General features: G+C 32.9%; 1 protein-coding gene across 3 annotated transcripts in view; it reads right to left on the bottom strand.

Annotated features, from left to right (window-relative positions):
• Positions 1-19,582, bottom strand: part of LOC106057067 (sprouty-related, EVH1 domain-containing protein 2-like) — a 33,115-nt gene extending 13,533 nt beyond the window's left edge. Inside the window, exons 1-2 of one of the 3 annotated variants that reach the window (XM_013214114.2) lie at positions 19,315-19,582; positions 15,485-15,704 (exon numbers count right to left, since the gene is read on the bottom strand). In XM_013214114.2, coding sequence (XP_013069568.2) covers positions 15,485-15,704; positions 19,315-19,337 — 243 coding nt within the window. In that variant the 5' untranslated portion in view covers positions 19,338-19,582. Of the gene's footprint in view, positions 1-15,484; positions 15,705-18,691; positions 19,275-19,314 lie in introns of those variants that run through there. The other 2 variants (XM_013214113.2, XM_013214115.2) reach the window with 2 other exon arrangements.
• Between the last annotated feature and the right edge of the window lie 4,077 nt (positions 19,583-23,659).

Here is a 23,659-nt window from a genome sequence, read left to right on the forward strand (position 1 = left end):
AGACAGTTTGTGTGGAAACAAACTTAAAATCGGCCCCCGAAGTGGTCCACCCAGGCAGGTATCAATATTTTCAGAAAGAACATCAGAATTAAATTCTATCAAAGAAAAATGACAGAGAAGAATGGAGAAAGACGGTTGACAGATCTTGTGTGGTGCCCCAGCGGTCCAGCAGACCAAAGGATAGGTGAAAGTGAATGTGAAGTTAAATGCGAATCTGGCCTAACTGATGTCTTATAATGAATATCTAATTCATCTAATTGTTTTGTAAAGGGTCAATCTCTTATTCACATCCTCAAAAAAACATTTCCGTAAAAAAAAAAAATTCCTTTAGTTCTATGGCTGTAGTATAACACTGCAGTTCACGCGATAATATAAAAACCTACTTATTAATTGTTGTTTCAAATTATGTCCAACTTATATGCATACTAAACAAATTTTTTTCTCTTTAAAAAAAGTAAACATTATTTTTGGGTAAATGTAGTAGTTAGTAGGACAGAACTTACATAACTTAGCAATACAAATGTAAAAAAATATTTTTTTAACAAAAAGTCTAAAACCATTTGTATAAACATGTTTAAAATATGGTAAACTGGCATATCCCATACTAAAGAGCTTTCCATGCAATAGTTGTAAAAGTGGTGTATTTTTATGACAATACTGCTTGCATAAGTGATTTAAAAAAATAGATTTTTCGCGTTTAGAACACAAAACTAATAGCGTCTTTTCCCCTTTCGGGGGGCCGCTAAAAATCAAAGCTTATCTAAAGGGAAGAACTCCGCACTATATCACTCAAGACTGTATAAGTTATTTCCCTTTATTCAATATCAAAGTAATTAGTATCCAAAAATTAATTGACTAATTAGTTAATTTTGTAATTGATTAATATTCTGTTAAGTACAATAAATAGTTGTTTAAAGCTTCATCTTAATCCGAGCATGGGTGACTGTGGGAGAAATGACGTGTACAATTATTCAAGGGGACGAAACCTACCATATTTAACCATATCTGTGAATACTGAAGGATTAATTTTCCCCATTAGTATAAAAAACAGTAATGAATTGAATTTTTTTTTTTTAAATAGATCCACACCAATGAATAATTGTGCAAAGTTTCAGCTTGATCCGAGAAAGTGTGTGTGAGTAATAACGTGTACAAACTTTTTACAAAACAAACACACAGACAGAGTTGATATAAGCTTTGTAGAAAAAAAATCGTATTACTTCACTGAAAAAAAAGAAAGAAACTCCGAAGTTTGTTGCGAATCTAAACATTTACGGAATAGTCTAAAAATAAAATGAAACAAGCATCCAAACTAAGATATAAAGCCACCTATAATTTTACCATCATATATACAGACTGTAAACATATAAAGCAGCTCTAAATATATAAAAATAGAATGATAAAAAGTCAGCTCTAAATATACAAACAATAAAGACTGATATAAGGTGAGTTAAAAATATGCAGCCTGTAGACCGGTAAAACTATGACTACACAAACAATAGACATATATAAGGGTAGCCACAAGTAATACCAACTAAAGACTGCATAAAAGACCAGACATAAATATACAGATAGATGAGTTTGCAGACGCTCATTTATTAATAATTCGAAACTACATTAACAGTAGAATATACAGCTGGATAAACGTACACATAAACAGCCATATATTTAATACAGACACAGAAGTAAAACAGGTCAATGGTAAATACATATTTATTTGTCCAAACGGTGAAGATCATGATATAAAAACAGATATTATACTTTTCATTTCATATATTTCATCTTTAACATTCAAAACAGATGCTCGTAGCCAGTAGTATTTGAGCAACTATTGGAATCTTTCAGTTCGTATTTGATGATTATAGACAATGAAAGACTTTTACAAAAAACAAAAATGTTTGAATAGATTCAAAACATCATCCATTGGCTGTGATCATCTTTTTTCTAGGACAGCACAAGTATTAAGTTCTGTGCAAATAAAATGTCAATATCTAAATAAGCCAATATATATATATATATATATATTTTACAAAAATCAATATCTAAATTCTAAATGGATTTTTTTTTTACAAAATTCTAGATCTAAATTGTAATTAAATAATAATGTAAGACGACTTGGACAAGTGTAATTGTAAAGCGCATTTAAAGATGGCTGTATCTAACTACACTAGATACATTGATAGGCTGTAGCTAACTACACTAGATACATTGATAGGCTGTATCTAACTACACTAGATACATTGATAGGCTGTATCTAACTACACAAGATACATTGATAGGCTGTATCTAACTACACAAGATACATTGATAGGCTGTAGCTAACTACACTAGATACATTGATAGGCTGTATCTAACTACACTAGATACATTGATAGGCTGTATCTAACTACACTAGATACATTGATAGGCTGTATCTAACTACACTAGATACATTGATAGGCTGTATCTAACTACACAAGATACATTGATAGGCTGTAGCTAACTACACTAGATACATTGATAGGCTGTATCTAACTACACTAGATACATTGATAGGCTGTATCTAACTACACTAGATACATTGATAGGCTGTATCTAACTACACAAGATACATTGATAGGCTGTAGCTAACTACACTAGATACATTGATAGGCTGTATCTAACTACACTAGATACATTGATAGGCTGTATCTAACTACACAAGATACATTGATAGGCTGTATCTAACTACACTAGATACATTGATAGGCTGTAGCTAACTACACTAGATACATTGATAGGCTGTATCTAACTACACTAGATACATTGATAGGCTGTATCTAACTACACTAGATACATTGATAGGCTGTAGCTAACTACACAAGATACATTGATAGGCTGTAGCTAACTACACTAGATACATTGATAGGCTGTATCTAACTACACTAGATACATTGATAGGCTGTAGCTAACTACACTAGATACATAAATCACTTGTTATGGAACAAACAACTTAAGGGTTAACTCTTTGGGTGCAGGTCACGTACAACATGGATCTGTGTTAAAGACCAGCGAGCTAACAACAACCACCAAACATTGAAGACATAAAGTCAAAGAAGACAGAACTCTCTCTCGACTTAAATGTACGATAAGAAAAGAAACAAATTACCCAGCTTGCACCCACTTTAATAACCTTATTGAAAGTTGATCCTAACACAATAGTACTACATCAGGTCACAGGTACAGCGGGCTAAGGTGTTATGTTAGGAACTGCATTCAGGGAAAAAAAAAAGGGGGGGGGGTCTATTTCCGGTGACGGTATTGCTTTAAGTGCAGTGACCTAAACCAAATCCACCAAGGTAAGGTCTTCCCATAAAGCCTCAAGAAAATAGTGCTAGTAGCGTGACAATGTTTTAATTAGAAGTGGTTTAGGCCGTCTAATCGTTAGTCCGGTGCTTCTCTCAACGATTTAAAAACAAAAAAAAGTTGTGTACCTACACAGCGTTAGAGGAGGCTACAGAAATGATCAGATTTTCTAGAACAACTAGTTAGAGTTGCATTAGCAAAGCTTCATCCTAAAACATTCGCATACACATCTATCGTTGGGTCGTACCAGTCAGAAAGCAGTTGGATACGTCAAAACATAAAATACTGTCACAGACTCCATTTGTACGTGTGTTTTCATAAGGACAATAATATATAATAAGTACGATCATATGCAGAGACATTTTGTAGTTTGTAAAGTTCTGATACAACGACTACTTTCTAACTACTGAAAGGAAACCACTTTGTCAAATGAACAAAAAATAATTTATCTTTTTCTTTTAAATTGTGATGTTGCAAACTGAACCATTATGACTGTTTTAAATTTTCTTTAAAAAATAGTTTTTTGTGTGTGTGTATGTCTGTTTGGGGGGTCGGGGGTGAAGGGAGGGGAGAGAGAGAGGGGGGGGGGGTGAGGGACAGTGCGAATGCTTGACAGTATGTCTTGGTTTGAAGTTTTCTTAAGACGAAATGGAGACGACACATAAGGGGTAAATAACCCTAAACAGTTCTTTAAACACGATTGTTTAGTGGATTGACTTGGCTTCTAGTCTGTGCTAGATGTTCAATCATTAGTCACGATTCGACTGGTGTACAAACTGGTGGGAGTTGTCAACTTGGACCATTTTTTGTTTCAATCTGAGACTACTGAACAGAGACTTGGGTGCATAAGAGATACAAGACATTGCGCCGAGGGTCAAGCGATTCTTCGAGTATTTGGTTAGAATTAGTCAATAATTAGAGAATTCATCTAGATATAACAAAAATAAAAGACTGAATGAAAACAAACAAGCAAACACCAGGACTACCTAAATAGCATCGGTTTATATATATATATATATATATGCATGTATATAGAACAAATAGTCAACAGAAACCCTTCATAAAGCCAAGTTCGAGGGAAAGACAAAGCGGAAGAGCACAAAAACACTCGTCACAGATAACTCGCGAATCAAAGAAACGAAAGACAAAATGATGTAATAATTTACCGTTTACCTAGTTGCATGTACTACGTACTGTACAGAACGGACTCTAGGAAAGAAAAATGTACAGAAATAAATTATTTTTGCATCATTTCCCCCCACGGTTTAATACAGAAAACAAACCTGAAACGAAGAGAGATCAGTTTAGATCTATTGGTAGGACGCATGGAAACCTTTCTCAATAATACCTTGGCTAGTAAAGATCCCCAAGCTTTGACAAAGCCCAAGATGAAAAAGCATATTTCCTTCAAAATAAGACAAGCACGGTAGGTAGCAGACATCAACGAAAGAGACACTCGAAGAAGAATCAAAGAAACGTGTATGTCATCTCTAACCCTCAACTGCCTTGATACTTTTGTGTGAGAACATTTCATAGGCTACTTGGACGTGACGTGTACAAGACACAGGATAGAAACAATGGGAGGGCACGGAGACACCATTCTGTAAGGGACTGAACTAGATATGTACATGATACAAATTACACTAAAGACTAGGTGTGTACATGATACAAATTACACTAAGACTATAATATCTTCAACAAAGGATACGTTTAACGGAAAGAAAGTTTTTATTTAGATCATGGTCTGTATCTATTAATTCTTCCCTCCCCTGGCCAAGGGATCTAGTAGTGCAAGCACATCTTAACCTAAATGCCTACCACGTTGTACTTGCTTGACAAATCAAAAAGACCCAACGAGAGACAAAGTTTTAAAACCAGTACAAAGGAATCAATACATGATTGTTTTTTTTAAAGAAGTCCTCATTGGGAGAAGTGGCTATAATGTTTGTGATGTCTGTCACTATGGATTAAAAAAAAATATGAAAAGGGCAACTACTATATGTCCGAGTTCACCATCGTCCTGAAAGTCTACCTATTGACTGCACATACGTGAAGACTAGTACAGTTCACACGACTACATAATAGATATGTGTGTATTATTAGCAATGTGTAGGGTGAATTTTTTTTTTTTTGTTGGGGGACAATTTTTAATTATAGGTCTAAGACATGCACTAGTCTAGCATTTATCTACTTAGTATTACTTCTACAATGACTGATAGTTGTGTTGTTTTTTTTTAAAGGTGAAAACGATGCCACAATTTGAGGGCCTGAACTAAAATTGATCAAGTCGCAAGCAATAACAAAAAAAATTTTTAATTTTAATACTGTCTCAAGGTGCATTAGCTCATGGGTTGACTGAAATCCGATAAGGCCAACAGTTGAATAGTTTTGTTGTGTACGAGGTAACTTACAGCTTAAAGAAAGTGACACTACGTATGATAAAAAAAAATAATTAAAACAGCACCAAACAAAATACTTAGCAGAATAGATTTGAAGCAGCACAATAAAAAAAAAAGTGACAAAAGGAGTTTTGTATCAAATATTCTTAGACGACTCTAGTGGGTCAGCCATACTCACATAGGACGGTACATACAAGTGCACACCTTCAACACATTCACGGCCTTGAATTAACCATTAGGAAACTATCAGACATCTTTGTATAAGAACAAGCAAAATTATATATATATATATTTCCTCTACCACCGAAGCGAAAGCCACCTTAACCTGCGACATTTGTGGACGGGAGTGTCTCTCCAAAATGGGGCTCCACAGCCGCATGAGGAAGTGTGCGAGATGAACCATAGTCGTTCTACGCCTGAAGGAGGCCAACTAAATACACATATACACAAACTTAAAACAAGAAAAACATAAATAATTTAATAAAAAAAAATAAAAAAATACAAAGCTTATTGTAAGTGTAATTGAATCAATTAGTTTATATCAGTCTTGTAATTAAGTATATGTATGATTGACCTAGACATATGAATCTGTGAGATTATAAATATTTTTACCAATTGTTTTTGTTTAGCTTTTAACTTTCTCAATGCGCTCTGATCCTATCACTTGTCTGGACCAGTTGTAAAAGGGGGAGGGAAGAAGGTATCTTGGTGAATGTTTGCATGCTCGTTTTTTTTCATAAAAAAAAGATACCTAACAAAATAATTAATTTTTAATAAATTATCATTAGTTAATTAACTAATTGGTTAACATTTTATTTAATAATGATTACTGTGTTCTCAGGTAAAAGAAAAAATTGTTTCAAAATTTGAGCTTAATCCGAGATTGGGTGTGGGAGAAATAACGTTTTACAAACTTGTTACCAGACAGACAAAGTGAATATAAGCTTTGTTGAAAAAAAAAAAGCTTAAATGAGGAAAAGAACTACACATTTACAACCATATATCTCAATATTGTAAGATTTATTTCATCATTTTCTATATCAAACAAAATTAATTACCACATTGAACTGAATTACAAAATGACTCAAAAAAAAAATCGTATGCGAAAGATGATGTCAATACAAAATGAATGACTTGCACAAAGGTAACTTTATAAATTACAGACATTACTTTAGTTGCTTCAAAAGAGAAGATAATGATGTCCTACGCGGTTCCAGTGTCAATCTAATTGTGTATGTCAATTAGTAACTTTTAACTATGTATATCTAGATTGATTCATGTTTTGCTAGGGACAATGAATAACTGTATAAAGTTTCAATTTGGTCCGACAAATGGGAGAAATAATGTGTACCAGGTAGACGTCGGAGTGGCTTGATAGAAGCTTTGTACAAAAATGAGTTAGACTTCTTCTGTTATCTTTTTGTTTCTTTTTAGTGGCAGACAACCAGGACACCTTATAATTATTAAATAACAACCTTACATTTTCATCTTGTATGTATGTGTGCTCAGCATACTTTTCAGCATTCCATAAGTAGCGTGTACACACACAAAAAAAAAATAGAAAAAATTAAAAAGCAGAAATTATAGCGTGTAAAAAGAAATAAAAAAACAAATATTGTTTCGAGTGAAATCAAGAAAACAATATCAATCATTTCCTATATGCTACACAGCAATAGAAAACCAGAAACTTTTCGGGGGGGGGGGGGGTTGCATCACCTGTCGACCACAGATCTTTCCTCACTGGGTGATAAGCGATTTAAAAAGGCGTCCTTTGCTTGGTTGACAGTTCCAAGTGGACACTAACAACACACACTGAAGTAGCATGCTCAAAATAATCTTGTCAAAACCTACATACGCGGTGGCTGAGAGATGAAGAGAATGGTCGCTAAGCGAGAATCTCAAATTCGCTTCCAGCTATAGACTGAAATTACGTGTCAAGAGTCAAAACCCAGTTTCAATTTGTAGTTGACACGGGGGGTGTAAAGGTGCCGGGCTGCACACACAAAATTGGTCGAACATTGCAACAAAAAAAGTCAGGATGTTTTTACTCGAGATTATGTTCCACGAAGAAAGTTTTACGAACTGCAACATAGAGAATGGTTGCTTCTATAGTTGGTGTCTAGTGTGATGCATTTCGACACGAACTAAGAGAAATAAAAACACTATCAAGATATAGGACATTATTTCAGCAGCCTACATTTCACGTCTATTCGAGTCCCGGAAATGTTCATCCACTTTCAGATAAGGCCCAGAGACGACAATTAGGCACAGGGATAGATTGAGCTCTCGAGATTACAGGCAAATCTAAGCCCATGAAAAAGACAATGAAGTGTGTCTTTCACCAATGGTATTGTCTTAAAAAAAGAAGCCATGGATTGTTTTGACTGACCTAATTTGTCGTTTTTTTGTTGTTTTTTTCTTTTAAGCTGATTGTAACAAAAAGTAAAACTTCATGTGCCAAGGGTACGCGTACATCCCGGAGAGTTCTGGGTAGATCTAGGGTTACTTGGTGATTGGTAGAACCGTTACTAGGGAAGAATATGTATCGAGGTGTGTGTGTATGTGTGTGCGTGCGTGCAGAGGAAAAGAAACAAGAAGGTATTAGAAGTTTACTTTAAAAGTGATGTCCATTGCTTATCATTGATTTCTAACGTATAAAAAGTGTTCACTGCTTCAATCTATATCAAGTTTCTCAAATTTAAATAAAAAAGACAAAAATAGAAGTAGGCTACGATCTAAACCTAACGTACACACACATAGCATTCAGTCCAAAATATACTACAAAAACATTGAGGGGAAAAATGTGCTTTAAAAAAGGCACGGGAAATAAAATGTCACTAGGACACAATCATGATTTGAAATACATTTGATACAACTTAAAAGATCATTGATTTCTTTGTCTATTGTTATCTACAAGAAGCTAGAATTGAACCCTGCACTAACCCACTATTTCCATGTCTACAATTAATGATTAGCAAATGTGAAACGTCCAATGGATGTACATAAATCAAAAAGCTAAATATTATCTTAATGCATGTCACTATATCCTATGGTCAAGCGTGTCTGTTGGGCATAACTAAGAATGAATAGTTCATGAGAACTGAACTGCTTTCCTAGTCCTCTTTAAAGGTGTATCTTGTTCCAGACCTAGTAAAGTAAGTGTATGTGTTCTAAATGATTTTAATAACAATTATAGTGAGTTGTAGAACTTAGTTATGAATGAAGCTCGTGCCTACTCCGCACACACATGAGCGAGAACGTTTTAATCATGGGAAATAATTCGAAGATGACCACAAAAAAAAAAAGTTATACATTTGACTGGACTGTGAAAAACACGTGACTTTGTAGTTTAAAGAAAAAAAAAAAAATCTAAAAATAGTAAACCTCAGCCATTGGATAATGTAAACAAGTTTCGAACAAGTGTATTCTTATACTGAAACTGATCAACACACACACACACACAAGCTATTTCTCATTCATTGCACACACTCTTGCTAAGCTAACTGCTACGTTTTACACAGATTTGGTAGTCACAAACTTTCTACAGTTTTCTTTCAAAGTTGTGCCAATTGGAACCCAATCATTCGGTTTGCATTTTTACAAAGCGTATATCTATCACACTGTCTGTCTGGTACAGATTTGGTACACGTTATTTCTCCCTCACCCATTCTCGGATCACGTTGAAACTTTCCACAATTATTTATTATACATAACCAATCCTGAATGAATTAAAAAATTCACAATTTCGTCAATTAATAATTTGGTAATTTTATTATAGTTATATATTGAATAATGGGAATAACTTCTACATTAATGAGAGAAATAGTTGTAAGTGTGGAATTCTTTCCTGAATTCTTTTATATTCTATTTGTTTAAAAAAAAACATTGTCCTCCATGTGCTCTCATGGAACGAGATATTCCAATGCAAACGGGGGGCACACAAGCTCAAGTTCTAGATCTAGTAGAGCTGTAATCAAGATGGCACCACTGGCTTGGGCTATACAGTGATGCTTAGGGAGATTACGGTTCTGAATCTTGCGTGTACTCACTTTTTTTAAAACTTAAGAGTGGATGTTATTTTTTGTTTTGTTTGGTTTGGTTCAATAGGATTACACCCTAGACGTTACAGTTTACTCTTTAATGTCACTTCAGTGTTAGGAAAAGGCCTCTGAAATGTTTTTAATTTTTTAGAAATCAAAGGTTTAGAGTTTTTAATTCCATGGAACTTGGAAGATTTCAATACGTTGTGACATGAAGGCCTTTGGTGGAAGTTGGGAATTGGTTGAAAACTGTTTAACTGTAGTAAGAAGAAAGACTCCTAGTGTTGAGCTTTGCTTACAGAAACTCGAAAAAAACATCAACTTATGGGACAATGTCGATAATTTTAATCAAATCATTCTGCGACGATTGAAGACACTTTGAATAAGTTACAAGCACGAAGGTGTCAATAACTGTATTTTGTCTTTAGACAGGACGTAGAGAGACACACATGTAGACAATGACACACACGGAGACAATGACACACATGGAGACAATGACAACGTAACAGATGTTACAAACAAAACGACAGTGACCTTTCTGAAGAACAATTACATGATTTAGATTTGTGTATTGTCTTATTTTAGGGCAGAATTGAGCTTTAGTCTAATGGAATACTGTTTAAGGGGAGGTTTCACCTTAAAACCAAAGTATGTCTTAAAATAGTACCACAGCCATGAAAGTTTCCAAATAACTTGATAGACACATAAAATGAGTTTTAAAAAAGTCAAATGTCAATTTTGACATTTGGTATGACGTCACCGCTACTTGTTACTATAAATAGTAACACATATTTGGGAACAGATTTCTCAAAAAGTATAAAAGATTTTGAGCTGTAACTTTGCAAATATGTTTATACATATATTATCAACATGCCCTACTAAAATTATTATATTCTGAAGTGTATTACCCTTTGAAAATATTTTTTCTATTTATTGTATTTTTTTGTAAGCAAAAACATCAAAATAAAATTTTCTAAATGACCATAACTTTAAAACTTTTCATTCAATCAAAACCAAAGTAGTAGGGGGTGCTCGAAACATATCATTCTAGATATGTGCCAAGTTTCATAAAGATATATAAACAACTTTTTGAAAAATTTGAATCCAAGTCAGGAAATTAGTCAAAAAAATTAAAATGGAGAAAAATGAAATTTAAAAGGAAAAAGTCATATTTTTCAAATAGATACTAACTTAGTAGCCTCCACAGAGATATGAATCATCAGCCATGGCCTGCTCTTCTACTTGTATTCTTTTTTCTTGCCTTTCTGCTGTTACTTTGTCTTTTTCTATGTTTTTGGACCTCCTAATCCGTCTTTCATCCAACGAGAGAAATCCGCTTTTACAATAATGTCCAAAATTAAGCCCTAATTTTACAAATACTGAAGCTCTACCAAGTTCTCCATCATTATAAACAATTGCAGCATCCATGGCAGCAATGTTGACTCTATCTCTTCCAACAAAAACAGACTTTGGACACCTATTCCAGATTAAGTTGTGGTAAGATTCATTACCATTCTGCGTACCACCATGAAGGCATTTTTCTAGCAATGAGTCTGCAGACAAGTCTTCAAAAACAGGTTTTATTTCATTTAAAACAAATTGGGGCAACTTATTTTTGTCTTTCAATTCTATATCTTTAGGACACCATTCACCACAGTCTTCATGAAAGCCACCCCGATGTTTCCATATCGCCATAATACTCTTTTTCATTTTAGACACGTCACTAAAATTTTTCCTGATCGCTCCCCCATAATGGCCCTGAATCCTTTTGATTGCACGGGTAGTTAGCCGCCCTGCATTGCCAATCCCTTTATATTTCTTTCCATTTTCTTCATAAACCTTTCCTTTGCATTCAGCTACTTTATCCATCAATCTTTTACCCATCCTCTTCTGTATATGGCCGCAACACTCTAGCTTTTTAATTTCAATACCATCATAAACTGGTGGTGTGGCTTCAGCGACAGTTTTAAAACTTTTGGAGTCTCCATCTCCAAGATAGTTAACATATTTTAGACCATTATGAATTGCTGATCTATTAAATATTTCTAGCATGCCAGATGGTTCCATTTGACCAGATGGACCTTCATGGTTGCGTTGACAATTTTTATGATCCTTTCTCCACTCAAGAAAGTTTTCTGCTGAAAGTCTTTTTTGAGCTTTGGTACATGCATCACAATAATTAGACATAACCTGAAAATCTAAAACTTTACTGGCTTTATGAGGATTGACAGATAGAACAGTTGCTATTCCATTTTTGCTCATAAAGCCTCTTCTTTGCCATGTACCATCACATGATGCAGTTATCTCATTTGTGTTCATGCTTTGTTTCACTTCATTAGCTGCTGACAACATGCTATCTTTAGCAGTACTTTCAGTTGCATGTAAAATTCTGGTTCTATATTTACAAGATTGGGCTGCAGATATTGGAGGGGGCATATTCATATTGGCTAGGAATCTGTGACTCTTATCTCTGTTGATACCTATACTATACATAGCTAGTTGAAATCTAATATTTATGTTTTCATAGGGAGAAGTTTCAAATAAAATTTCATCTGTACAGTGGTTGCAATGAAAAACTATCTTACTTGACAAGCCACACTTTCTTTCAGTCACTGAATAGTCTGGGGATATTGTGTTTACACATAATCTTGATCCTGATTTTGTTATTGATGAGCATGCACGACATGGTAATAGTTGCATCAAGGAAATAAGAGCTTGAATGTCAACAAATCGATACCCTTCTAAATTTGAATTTTCAGTAGGTCTACTCTCCTTAGTTTTAGTTACACTATGTTCTAGTTTTGAACTAGATGCAGAAACATGCACTACTGTTTCATCAACATCACCATGAGAACTAGATCTAGATGTCTCATAGTCATAGTCATTATGTTCCATACCGGTAGGCCTACTACTAGATCTAGTACTAATATTATCATCGCCACTAAGTCTAAATTGTTTTAAACTTCCAGTATATTTATTACCTCTAAATTTACGCTTGAGTGGCTTCTTTCTTTTTTTATTAGAACACACTTTGTCATTTCTATCCATTATATTGAAGCAATCAACACTTAGGCTAGCGCTGTAACTAGTGTAATCATTCGAGCAGACGTGCTTATGAGAACGCACCCAAAAGGTTTTACAAGGAGCTCGCTGATTGGTCAGAATAATTGTTACTTACAGGAAGAGTGTTTATTTGACCAATGGTAATTCATTTTACATCTAGTTATACTGTTGATAAAAATAACAATCTAGCCTTTCGGATTGGAATGGCAGTGAAAAAATTTTGTAAATCGGACAATAAATAAAAAAGTTACGACATTTTTTATTTTTTGCATATTTAATGAGCTAAATTAATAAGAACACATGATATTTTGTAAAATTATTTTAAAATATTTTAAAACATACAATATAAATAAAACTAATGAAAAATGGTAGAGAAATGGATAAATTATTATTTTAAACCATATTTGAAAAAGGTAAAAAAAATAAAAAAATTCATATAATTGAGGTGAAACCTCCCCTTAATGAGCCTTTAAATGGTTGATTCAATTCAACATCAAAATAATTTCACAATCCAAAGACGTAAAATTCTAAATCATACAATAAAAAAAGCAACCATATAATTGAATTTCCCTACATGCACCCATAAATACCTATCATACACTCACACATCATCTAGTATAAACTGCAGAAAATTTGCAGGTTTCATTTAGCACACATCTTCCTAATATTCAAACAAAAAAAGAATTACACAATGACTAGTCTCAAAGTAATATTATGTGAAAGATGGCATCAACCTGAAAGGTCTGAATGACTTTTGCACTATACATCTTATAAATTATAGACGTCACTTTAGTTACTTCAATAGAGAAGATAATTACGACCTGGTTCACGTGTCAGTCAGTCAGTATATCAACAGAGTCTTCAAAAAAAAAAAAGTCTATTCATATATCATATTTTTTAAAATATTGCTTATAGGTCTCAATTCTCAGCCCTCAGCCCCCTGGATGACAAAATTGATCATCATCAAACCACGATGGACGAACTATGATGATGATAGGTTTCAATTCTACATCTGACCAGAAAGGAGGTGACTTTGTGAAGTTAGGACAAGATGTAAGAACTAAGCAAGTGTCCAAAGTCTTTAAGAAGGACAGTTTAGGTAATCCAAGTTGTGAACTTTATTAGTTAGTTTTACATTGTCCAGCTCAAGCTTCTGCATATACAAGATCAATAACTAACCCCATTTGGGCAGCTGCTTGAGACAAACATTCATAACAAAGCTAAAAAGACTTTAGAAATAAAAAAAACCCCTTTGGGTCAGGATTGTGTAATTTGACCATCACAAAAGAGAGACAACATGTGGATAGCAAAGACAAACAGACACAAACACTCTTTTGTCCTTCTGGCAATCAAATCATTAAATACAATTCAACTATCTGATATATCAAACATTTTACATGTAAATTAGGAGTGAGTCTGCTGTGAATGTTTATTTTGGTTTTCTACAGTTATAATGTTTGGTTTGGTGTGATGCACAAATTGTAAGACAATTTTCCTTAGGGATAATAAAGATTATTATTATTAATGTATGACCATTTTGTTGAGATATAAAGAAAGGAGAATGCTATTACCCCCCTCTTTTTTGGTAAGTTTATAAATTAGTTATATCACCATCCTCCTAAAGAGATATAAAGCAGTCATCACATTAAATGCTTTTTTTTTAAGAACAGTTTTAAAAATCATGTTCATCCAACAATTTAGCAATACAGACAATTTTTTATCACAAACAAAAATTATAAAAATAATTACAACTAATTTTTTTTGGGGGGTGGGGTGGGTGATACTTATGTAATAACTGGCAGTTTTCTTTAGTGGCCATATTTTACTTTCAAATGTAATTGTATTTTAAGGGTGAATTTGTCTGCTTAATTTTTGTTTACAAACAACTGTGACAGTAAGAGATAATAATACACTGAGCCTCCTTTTCAGTGCACTTTTCTTGACTTAACAAGCATCACCTCTAAGCTGACACTTAAATGTACTTAGTTGTACCAATACTTAGATCAAGACCCTACATTCCTCTGTGTACTCATGCATATCATCTTGAATAACAAAATCTGAACAAGACTTCTAGATAATAAAACAGGGCATATTTCTGATCATTATGGTCAGCGATTCTCACACTTTAAAATAGTAAAAGAGGAGCAGTGTGTGTGTGTGTCTTAATGTCAAGAGCTTAATTAGAAATTTCATTTATAGATACTTTATATATAATATACTAGATATGCTTTTTTATTTATTTATATGTTTTGTTCTTGTTTTTGCATGTATTTTTTTCGCAAAGCAATAGCCGAATGTAGTATTATAATGTTTACACAGAGAAGAGTCTCTTTAAACGTCACACAAACAACATGATGATTCATCCACTTATGCCTAGCTTCCTTATGAACATGGCATACCGGTATTATATGTGCACAGAACAAAAGAGGTGCTGAACGGTAGTGAGTCAAATGTTTACTAGTAAAAGTTATGACTTATTAGTTATGAGAGTTAATGATACAAAAGAAAACTGAGGTTCACATTTTCCCATATTTTTTTTTTACCTTAGAATTAATGAAATGACATAAACCTGTACCTTCATATATTCAACTGGGTAAATAAAAGTTGTATCAAGAATGCATGCTATTTCAAAGTGCTCATTTATTAGAGATTACTCACTGTCTTGTCAGCTATCCTTTCTCCTTGTATGACATACTCCGGTTTTAGTTTGTAATTGTCTCCGCTCATTACCCCATTGTTATTGCCAGTGTTGCTGTCCAAGGGGGACAACTTGCATAGTCTTACTTTACTGAGTCCACCGCCCCCCATGGGTACCCAGCCGCCAGTGGAATCATCCCTTGTCATAACCTGTGCAGAAACTTGCACGAGGTAGTCCCCACTGAAAGAAAAATAAATAAAATACATTATTTCAATATGTAGGTAATGATAATAGAATGGGGAAGCATGCAATAACTGACATCTTCATATGTCATCTCTCTGCTTCAAAACAATGTTTCTTATATTATAAATACTACAGAGAGAAAAACTGAGTATGGTTTTAAAAAGCATAAGCCTGATTAAAATAATAAAACATTCATGCTTTTTAAACAATTAGACTAAAGTTTGTGAGCTCAACCTTAAAACAAGGATAAAAAATGTTGCATGAAATGGTTTAAACTTTCAAATTGTATTACGGCAAGAAAAAGAACTTTTGAAAAATATAAAGTATAGGTTTTTCATTAAGGTTAATAATGAGTTTAATGACTAAAACATAAAAAAGTAATTAAGGCACAGTTTTATAAATAAACTGTTTTTTTTTATTATAATTAACCAGAAAATTAATATGATAAATGAACTACAGCTTTACAAAATATGATGCTTAACTAAATTTGGTTATTAAATACTAAATATGTTTCTTTAATTATTATTTCTTTTCTTTTTATTGCAATTACTTATTATTCTGATGTGGGTAGATTCTGGATTATCTTTGAATTTATATATATATATATGAAATAAGGTGTCAATGTACAGTTTATAAGCAACAAAACAAATGAAATTATCAAATATGTCAATTAAATTGGATCATAGCTAAATCTAAGATATAGCTGTATACAAAATGTATCTTTCAATACCTGGCTCAGCTCAATACTCAGATTTTCATTTATCACTACAGGCCTTACTCATATTTAAATTACAAGATAACTAGTCTCAACATTGTGATATATGGAGTCTCAACTTTGTGTTATCTATACATTATTTGTCCTTGTTGCTATTACTTTTTTCTTAGGCTAACAAAATATGTTTATAGGGACCAAAGAGTTTTGAAGTCTTGTTAAATGGAAAGGATTTCTTGTAAGCAGGCGACACAAAATGTTATTGGGTGGACAACATTAAGCATTGTTTTTCAATAGTATATATATATATATCCATATATATATTATATACAATACTTCTAATGATGACAGAAAGCAATAAAAATTGATATTGACATAGTAGATATATAATTAAATGCTGTTGTTCTTTTAATTAAAAAATCAAATTATTTTTATTAATTATTAATAATAGTAAATTATTTTCTTCAATTTGCTACACTAAATACATTTTACTTTTAAGTTTATAAAAAATTTACATATATACTTTCCAATCACACTACCACTGGGAGCAACAATATGTTTTCATTATACACATAAATCTTAAAATTGTTAACAATACCATATATATATATAAACTGTAATATTATTAAATACAATTTTTTTCTTTAAAAAGCCTAGACCATTTCAACTTTTTTATAGGTCTTTGAGGTGCATTACTATGCAAATGAAAAGCAACTTTAGAAGTGTTCTGAACTTGAACATTGTTTTTATTTGGGCACATATTTATTTATAATATAAATCTTTTGATAATTAATATATAATTATTTTCCATCCATTTTAATTTAGCCCTAAGTTTCAGTGAAAGCATAAAAATATCTATACCAGGCGTTAAAAAACTCAAGGATAAAAAAAATGTTGATCTATTATTAAAACCACTAAATATATATATGTATGATAAAACTATAGGTATAGGTATCTATGATACAGCCTAGAACTAGGCCTCTAAACAAACTGCACTAGTGATTTAAGAGAAACACCCTAATCTAATGTATTTTGCATTTCATAGTTCCTATTCTTGAAATTTCCAAGAAGAGCCTAAAATCTAAGCTAGTCTAGACCTAAAACATCGAATGGTTCAACATATAAAAGTTTTAAATTCTGATCAGATGTCCTAGGCAAGAGGTAGGCCAATGGAAACAATACCCTATCCTATAGTTTCACTATAGTGGCTAAAGTATCCTAGAATCTAGATCTATTTTTTTATTTTTATGTTTTAAAGAAACCCTGATATTAAATTATACATACATTACATATTATTATTTAAACCAAAAATAAATAAATACATAATATAACTAAATGTACTAGTCATTACTATATACATCTAGTCTAGAAATCTAGAGATTGAACACTTGTGACTTGTGTCACTTGTCAGTAATAATACTAATAAAGCTTACATAAAAAAATTAATGTATTGTATAATCATATCAATGTAATCTTGACTTAACATTATTATTTATATTATTATCATTATTTTTAGTTTATATTTTATATTTATGTATTAATGCATTGTAATTGTAGTATCGAGTGTACTTGTCTGCATCATTCTCAAAACTATTATTATTACTATTGAAATTTATCAGAAGGTGCCTAAATGTTAAAAGTATTAATAAATATGTTAGATTTAGTAATTTAGTCTAGATAGCTAGATCTAGGACCCTAGTTCATAATCTTTAATTTAAATCTAGGCTCTTTAAAGTCTATGTAACTAGATCTAGATCTATATATCTATTTTTCTATTAATAGATTATTATTATTAACGAACCTAACAAAAAATAATAATAAAATTTAGTAAAAGGTTCAAAACTATAATATTATTTTTTTTTAATATACTAATTACTATCTTATACTACTTATAGACTATAGATCTAGATTCTAGATCTAATCAATTGAAAATTTGCGTCGGCAGTTGGTAAATTGTATAAAATCTGAAATTAGTGAAATCTTCCAGATCAGCTTTAAAAATAAAATACTGTTAGAGATCTAGACAGACTAGACTTTCTAAATTTTATCTTTACGGCAACTTTATGCCATCGTTCCTAACACCCTAGCCCTAGCACAGCCTGCCCTAGATCTAAAAATGTAGCTTTAAATAGATATAGACCTAGACATTTATAATCATAATACAGTGTGTTAATAAAAACAGCTAGAAAACCTATGCCAAAGTAGATAAGTCTAGATCTAATTCTAAACACTCCCTTAAGTTAAAGGCTTAACCCCTTTCTCTACACAGCACCTTGTTCCCATCACTTTTCATGGAGTTTCCTGTCCTAATTTAGATCTAACAACTACACAGTGAATGGATCTATCACATTTTCAACGAATGAACGTAGATTTAATCCAAAGCACATAATTCAAAATGAATGACTAATAAAACAAATTCCTGGACGTGTAGATTTAGGCTTTAGTAATATCCAACAAGTTACAGTGGCACTTGTGAATGACCACAAGCCTGAACAGCTTTTTTTTTCCTCGCTCTGTGCCGTGACCTTATCATTCACAACAGTTTATGAATGAACAATCGCGGACTAATTTGTATACAGCACATCCCGTGTTGAAATACCAATACAGGCAAGAACTATTTTTAAAAATATATCCACACAGAATAATGTCAGAAAATTGAATGAAAAATCCTGGTATCCCTTTCTTTTTAATCCAGTAATGTCCTACGTGTGCAAATGAAAATGCCTTATGTGTTCGGCCCTGGACTGTAGATAGTCACAGTGTTAGAGAATATCTTCGTCCATGTCTGTGAATCTGAGAAAAAGCCTGCTGGCAGGAGCGGTCACCTTTGCTATTTTAATCAACGAATACCAACACAAAACACATTCTAATGAAACTTAAACTTTTAATACTTACTTGTCGGTCGACCCTCTTATCATCTTTGTCGGGTCATTTTTACGGAGGGGCCTTTCTAATCGACCACATAAGAATATTACTTATTAGGCTGATATCTAGGCCCTATAGATCCACTTTACCACAAGACAGGAAATGCGAAGCACACACTGGAAGTATACGAAAAAGTAGTCCACTATTCTAATATATTTAAAGAAATGTTAGAGACCTGTTTCTTTTAAATATTTGCATACGATTTTTTGGTATTTAAAAAAACAACAACTTTAAATAGATATTTTCAAATACTAAATCATAAACTAAAAACTTGCATTATACTGCGCAGTGATATACGCAGTGCTAAAAACTTTGACCGAACTCCATTATGCAAATAGCGGCTGTCAACGTGAGACTTAGGCTTAGATCGGGTATAAGTTACTAAAAACATCTCAATAAAAGAATAACCAAGTGCAGTTTTATTTCATCTTTAAGATTAGTAAATAGTTTTACTATTTGCATGGTCAAAATTTGGTGTTCGGAAACAGGGATATACTGGCTCGCCTTACTTCCTTTCAACTAAAGTTTTATGACTAGGTTAGCAACGCGCGAGTGCTGGTAATCCTGCGGGACCAATGTTTTTTTTTTCTATGCTTTTAAACATGCTCGCGTGTGATTTCGTTTGATTCTTATTGTGTCGCCCCGCCCCTTCCTTACCAACATTCGCTGAGCCGCTAGGCCCCGTCGTGTGTTGTTGTCACTTTAATACTAGTGTAAACAAAAGAAAAGGTCGAGGGGTAATTTTGTGAATGACACAGCATCCTGCTTATTGATTAAAACTGGCCGCGAGTTCATTCATAAACATTTCAGCATTGTCAACACACTACGTGTTCGAATCGTGTGAATGCAGCCTCGACAAACCTTGAAACGCGTGCGTGTGTAGTCTTCTTGGCCCCAAAACATTGATCTATATGCCTAACGGTAATAACACACTATTCTAGCTACTTAAAGAGCTTTTGTAAGATTATTTGTAGTTGACCTATTAAATGGACCCTAGGGCACGCCACGCACATATAGATGTAGTGTTGTATTAAAAAAAAAAAAACATAAACAAATAGGAGGGGTGAGTAGTCGTCTAAGCACTTTGTACGCTTGGGGGGGGGGGGGTAGATCTGTTTAATAACATATACTTACGTAGACCCACATATATCATAACAATTATTAATAATTTACTTAACGTACATAGTGGGTGGTCGAAAAGTAACTGAGACTGTAATAATCACACAGCTCTATTCCCGTCGGTGTCGTAGCTAGTGGGGAATCAAACTTGGCTTTCATTACTACATGTGTGTAATTGTAATACACAGGGCCAGCCTTAGGCCACTGCAACCTATGCGGCCGCATTGGGCCCCGCACTAATTCTAGGTGTAAGTTATTAAATTAAACCATTATAACTGAAATTATTAAAATCTGAAAAAATGTCATCTTTAAGGCATATTCTACCGATTGGCAATTCTTGCTATTAAGCATTAAGTAATCAGAATCGCTGCATCTTGGCTCGTAAAGTAAAGTAAATTTAATCGAGATTTTGTACTTAGTAAAGATTATAAAATGTAAATAAAATGTAAACACAAATTTATTTTCTTATTTTATTTATAAAACTTCGTTTTCACTTTCTATCCTTATCCCTGCCCAGACTGGGCCCCGCGCAATCCGTTTCGCACAGGGCCCCGCAATTGTTAGGGCCAGCCCTGGTAATACATGTGTGTATTTTGAATCTAACAAGATAATTATAAGAATAAAAAGAATAAAGAAGATTATATTCATATTTATTTTTTTACATTGTCAGACTTTTATTTCTACACTGATAGTATGATGTTTTTTTTTTTTTTTTTTTTTTTTAAATATTGTTATTTAGATAGGATTTACATTTATTTTTTGTCATTTTAGCCACAACGAAATAAAAATATAATTTTCTAATTTAAATTTAAAAAACAAAAGAAAACCAATAAATGAATGAATGAATAAAATGAAAAAAAAAAGGGGGGGGGGAAGAGCTACAATTTTGAAAATGAAATAGACACAAAAATTATGGAATAAAAAAATGCAGTCTTATCTTATCTTATCTTATATAATACAGACGTTACTTCAAAAAAGAAGATGATTACGTCCTACGCGTCATGCATTTAGTCATGCATATTAACCAATGACTTAAATTCTGCCAAGTCACTGGTTTTCCTGGCTAGCTCAGGCAACCCATTCCATGCTCTAATAGCACTAGGGAAGAAGGAGTATTTGTACAAATTTGTCCTAGCATATGGGACGAGGAATGTGCCTTTATCTTTGTGTCTTTCAGAGTATTTTATTAAATTTTGTTTTTGTATTTGAAGATTATGGTTCAGTGTTTTATGTATGATTGCTACTTTACTTTTGAGCCTTCTGTCCTGAAGACTTTCTAAATTTAGTGATTTTACTAAAGGTGTTACTTTAGTCAAATGTGAATATTCGTTTGTTATGAATCTCACTGCTCTATTTTGTGTCTGTTCCAGTTTCTTAATGTTTTCTTGAGTTGAGGGGTCCCAAACGGAGGATGCATATTCTATTATTGGTCTAACCAAGGTTAAATAACATTTTAGTTTTATGTTCTTATTTGATTTATAGAAATTTCTTTTAATAAATCCTAATGCTTTGTTTGATTTTTTTGTAGTTTCATCAATTCCATGACAGTTTTTCATTTATTATAACACCTAGGTATTTTGCGTTTTTAGTCAGTGTTACTGGTTAGCCATAAATAAGATAAGTGGAATTAATTTGTTTTAGTTTTTTTTTGTTACTCTTAACAACTGACATTTCTCTGGGTGGAAAGACATGCTCCAATTTGATTCCCATTTCTGTAATTCATCTAACTCTCTTTGTAAAATATCTGTGTCTTGTGTTGTTTTTATTGTTCTATATATTATGCAATCGTCTGCAAATAATCTGACTTTTGTTCCTGAAGTAATGCAATTTGGTAAATCATTTATGTAAATTAAAAATAGTAGTGGACCCAAGACTGTTCCTTGAGGTACACCTGAGTTTACTGTTATCGGTGTTGATTTAGAGCCATTTATTATTACAGTTTGTTCTCTCCCTATCAGAAAATCTTTAATCCACTGATGCAGTGAACCATTAATGCCGAAATTTTTTTATTTTTTATAAGCAAACTATGGCGGTGAACTTTGTTAACAGCCTTAGAAAAATCTAGTAAGATAGCATCTATTTGTTCACTCATATCTTCACTGATTTTTACTGTTTTATTATCAAAAATGTTCGCTTTGTTTTCTTTCTTCCTAGGTTTTTTTTTCGTTCTCTTTTTTACTTATGTATTTAGTATATTTACTTTCAAGTGTGGTATAACACAATACCCTTCACTTAAAAGAGTATCAACATTAAATAACGTCTGTCTGTGGCAATTTTTTGTTTTTCATTTTCATGTAGCTTATTAATCCAACGAAAACATAATTTGAATTCATTAATTATAACATCTTTTTCGTTTTCACTATGTTTCTGCCTGTAAGCTAGATGAATGGATACATGAGTTTGTAATTAATTGTAGCTTTCATGCAGTATGTTTTGGTTTTTAAGTAGCTCTCATGTAGTATGTTTTGGTTTTAGAGTAGCTCTCATGCAGTATGTTTTGGTTTTAAAGTAGCTTTCATGCAGTATGTTTTGGTTTTAAAGTAGCTTTCATGCAGTATGTTTTGGTTTTAAAGTAGCTTTCATGCAGTATGTTTTGGTTTTAAAGTAACATTCATGCAGTATGTTTTGGTTTTACAGTAGCCTTCATGCAGTATGTTTTGGTTTTAAAGTATCTTTCATGCAGTATGTTTTGGTTTTAAAGTAGCTTTCATGCAGTATGTTTTGGTTTTAAAGTAACGTTTACGAAGTATGTTTTTTTTTAAAGTGTTTAAAATTTTTAATGTGTTTAAATCTGTAAGCCTATCTATAATCACGGAGTCCCCAGGATTCCTAGCAGTTCTTCACATCACCTATCCCTAAGTCTGTTCGACCTTTGGGAGACCACACTTGATCTGTCAACCGTTTTTCTCCATTACTCTCGGTCTTTTGACTAGAATATCTTTCAATGATAGGCCCGCCCATTTTTTGATGTTTTCCCATCGCTTTCTCTGTCTTCCTCTTCTTTCTTTTGGTACTGTTCCCTGCAGGAAGATCTTTGCGAGCCATGAGGCCATGCAGTTATAGTTTGCGTTTTTTGACGGTGGTCAGCAGGTTATAGTGGACCCCAATTGCCATTGTGATGCTGTTTCGGATTTCTTCATTATTGTGGTACAGTTTTTGTAGGTCATTTGTAGGTTCGTCCTAATGCATTTCGATG

Source organism: Biomphalaria glabrata, chromosome 3, assembly GCF_947242115.1.
Source record: "Biomphalaria glabrata chromosome 3, xgBioGlab47.1, whole genome shotgun sequence".
Taxonomy (NCBI): domain Eukaryota; kingdom Metazoa; phylum Mollusca; class Gastropoda; family Planorbidae; genus Biomphalaria; species Biomphalaria glabrata.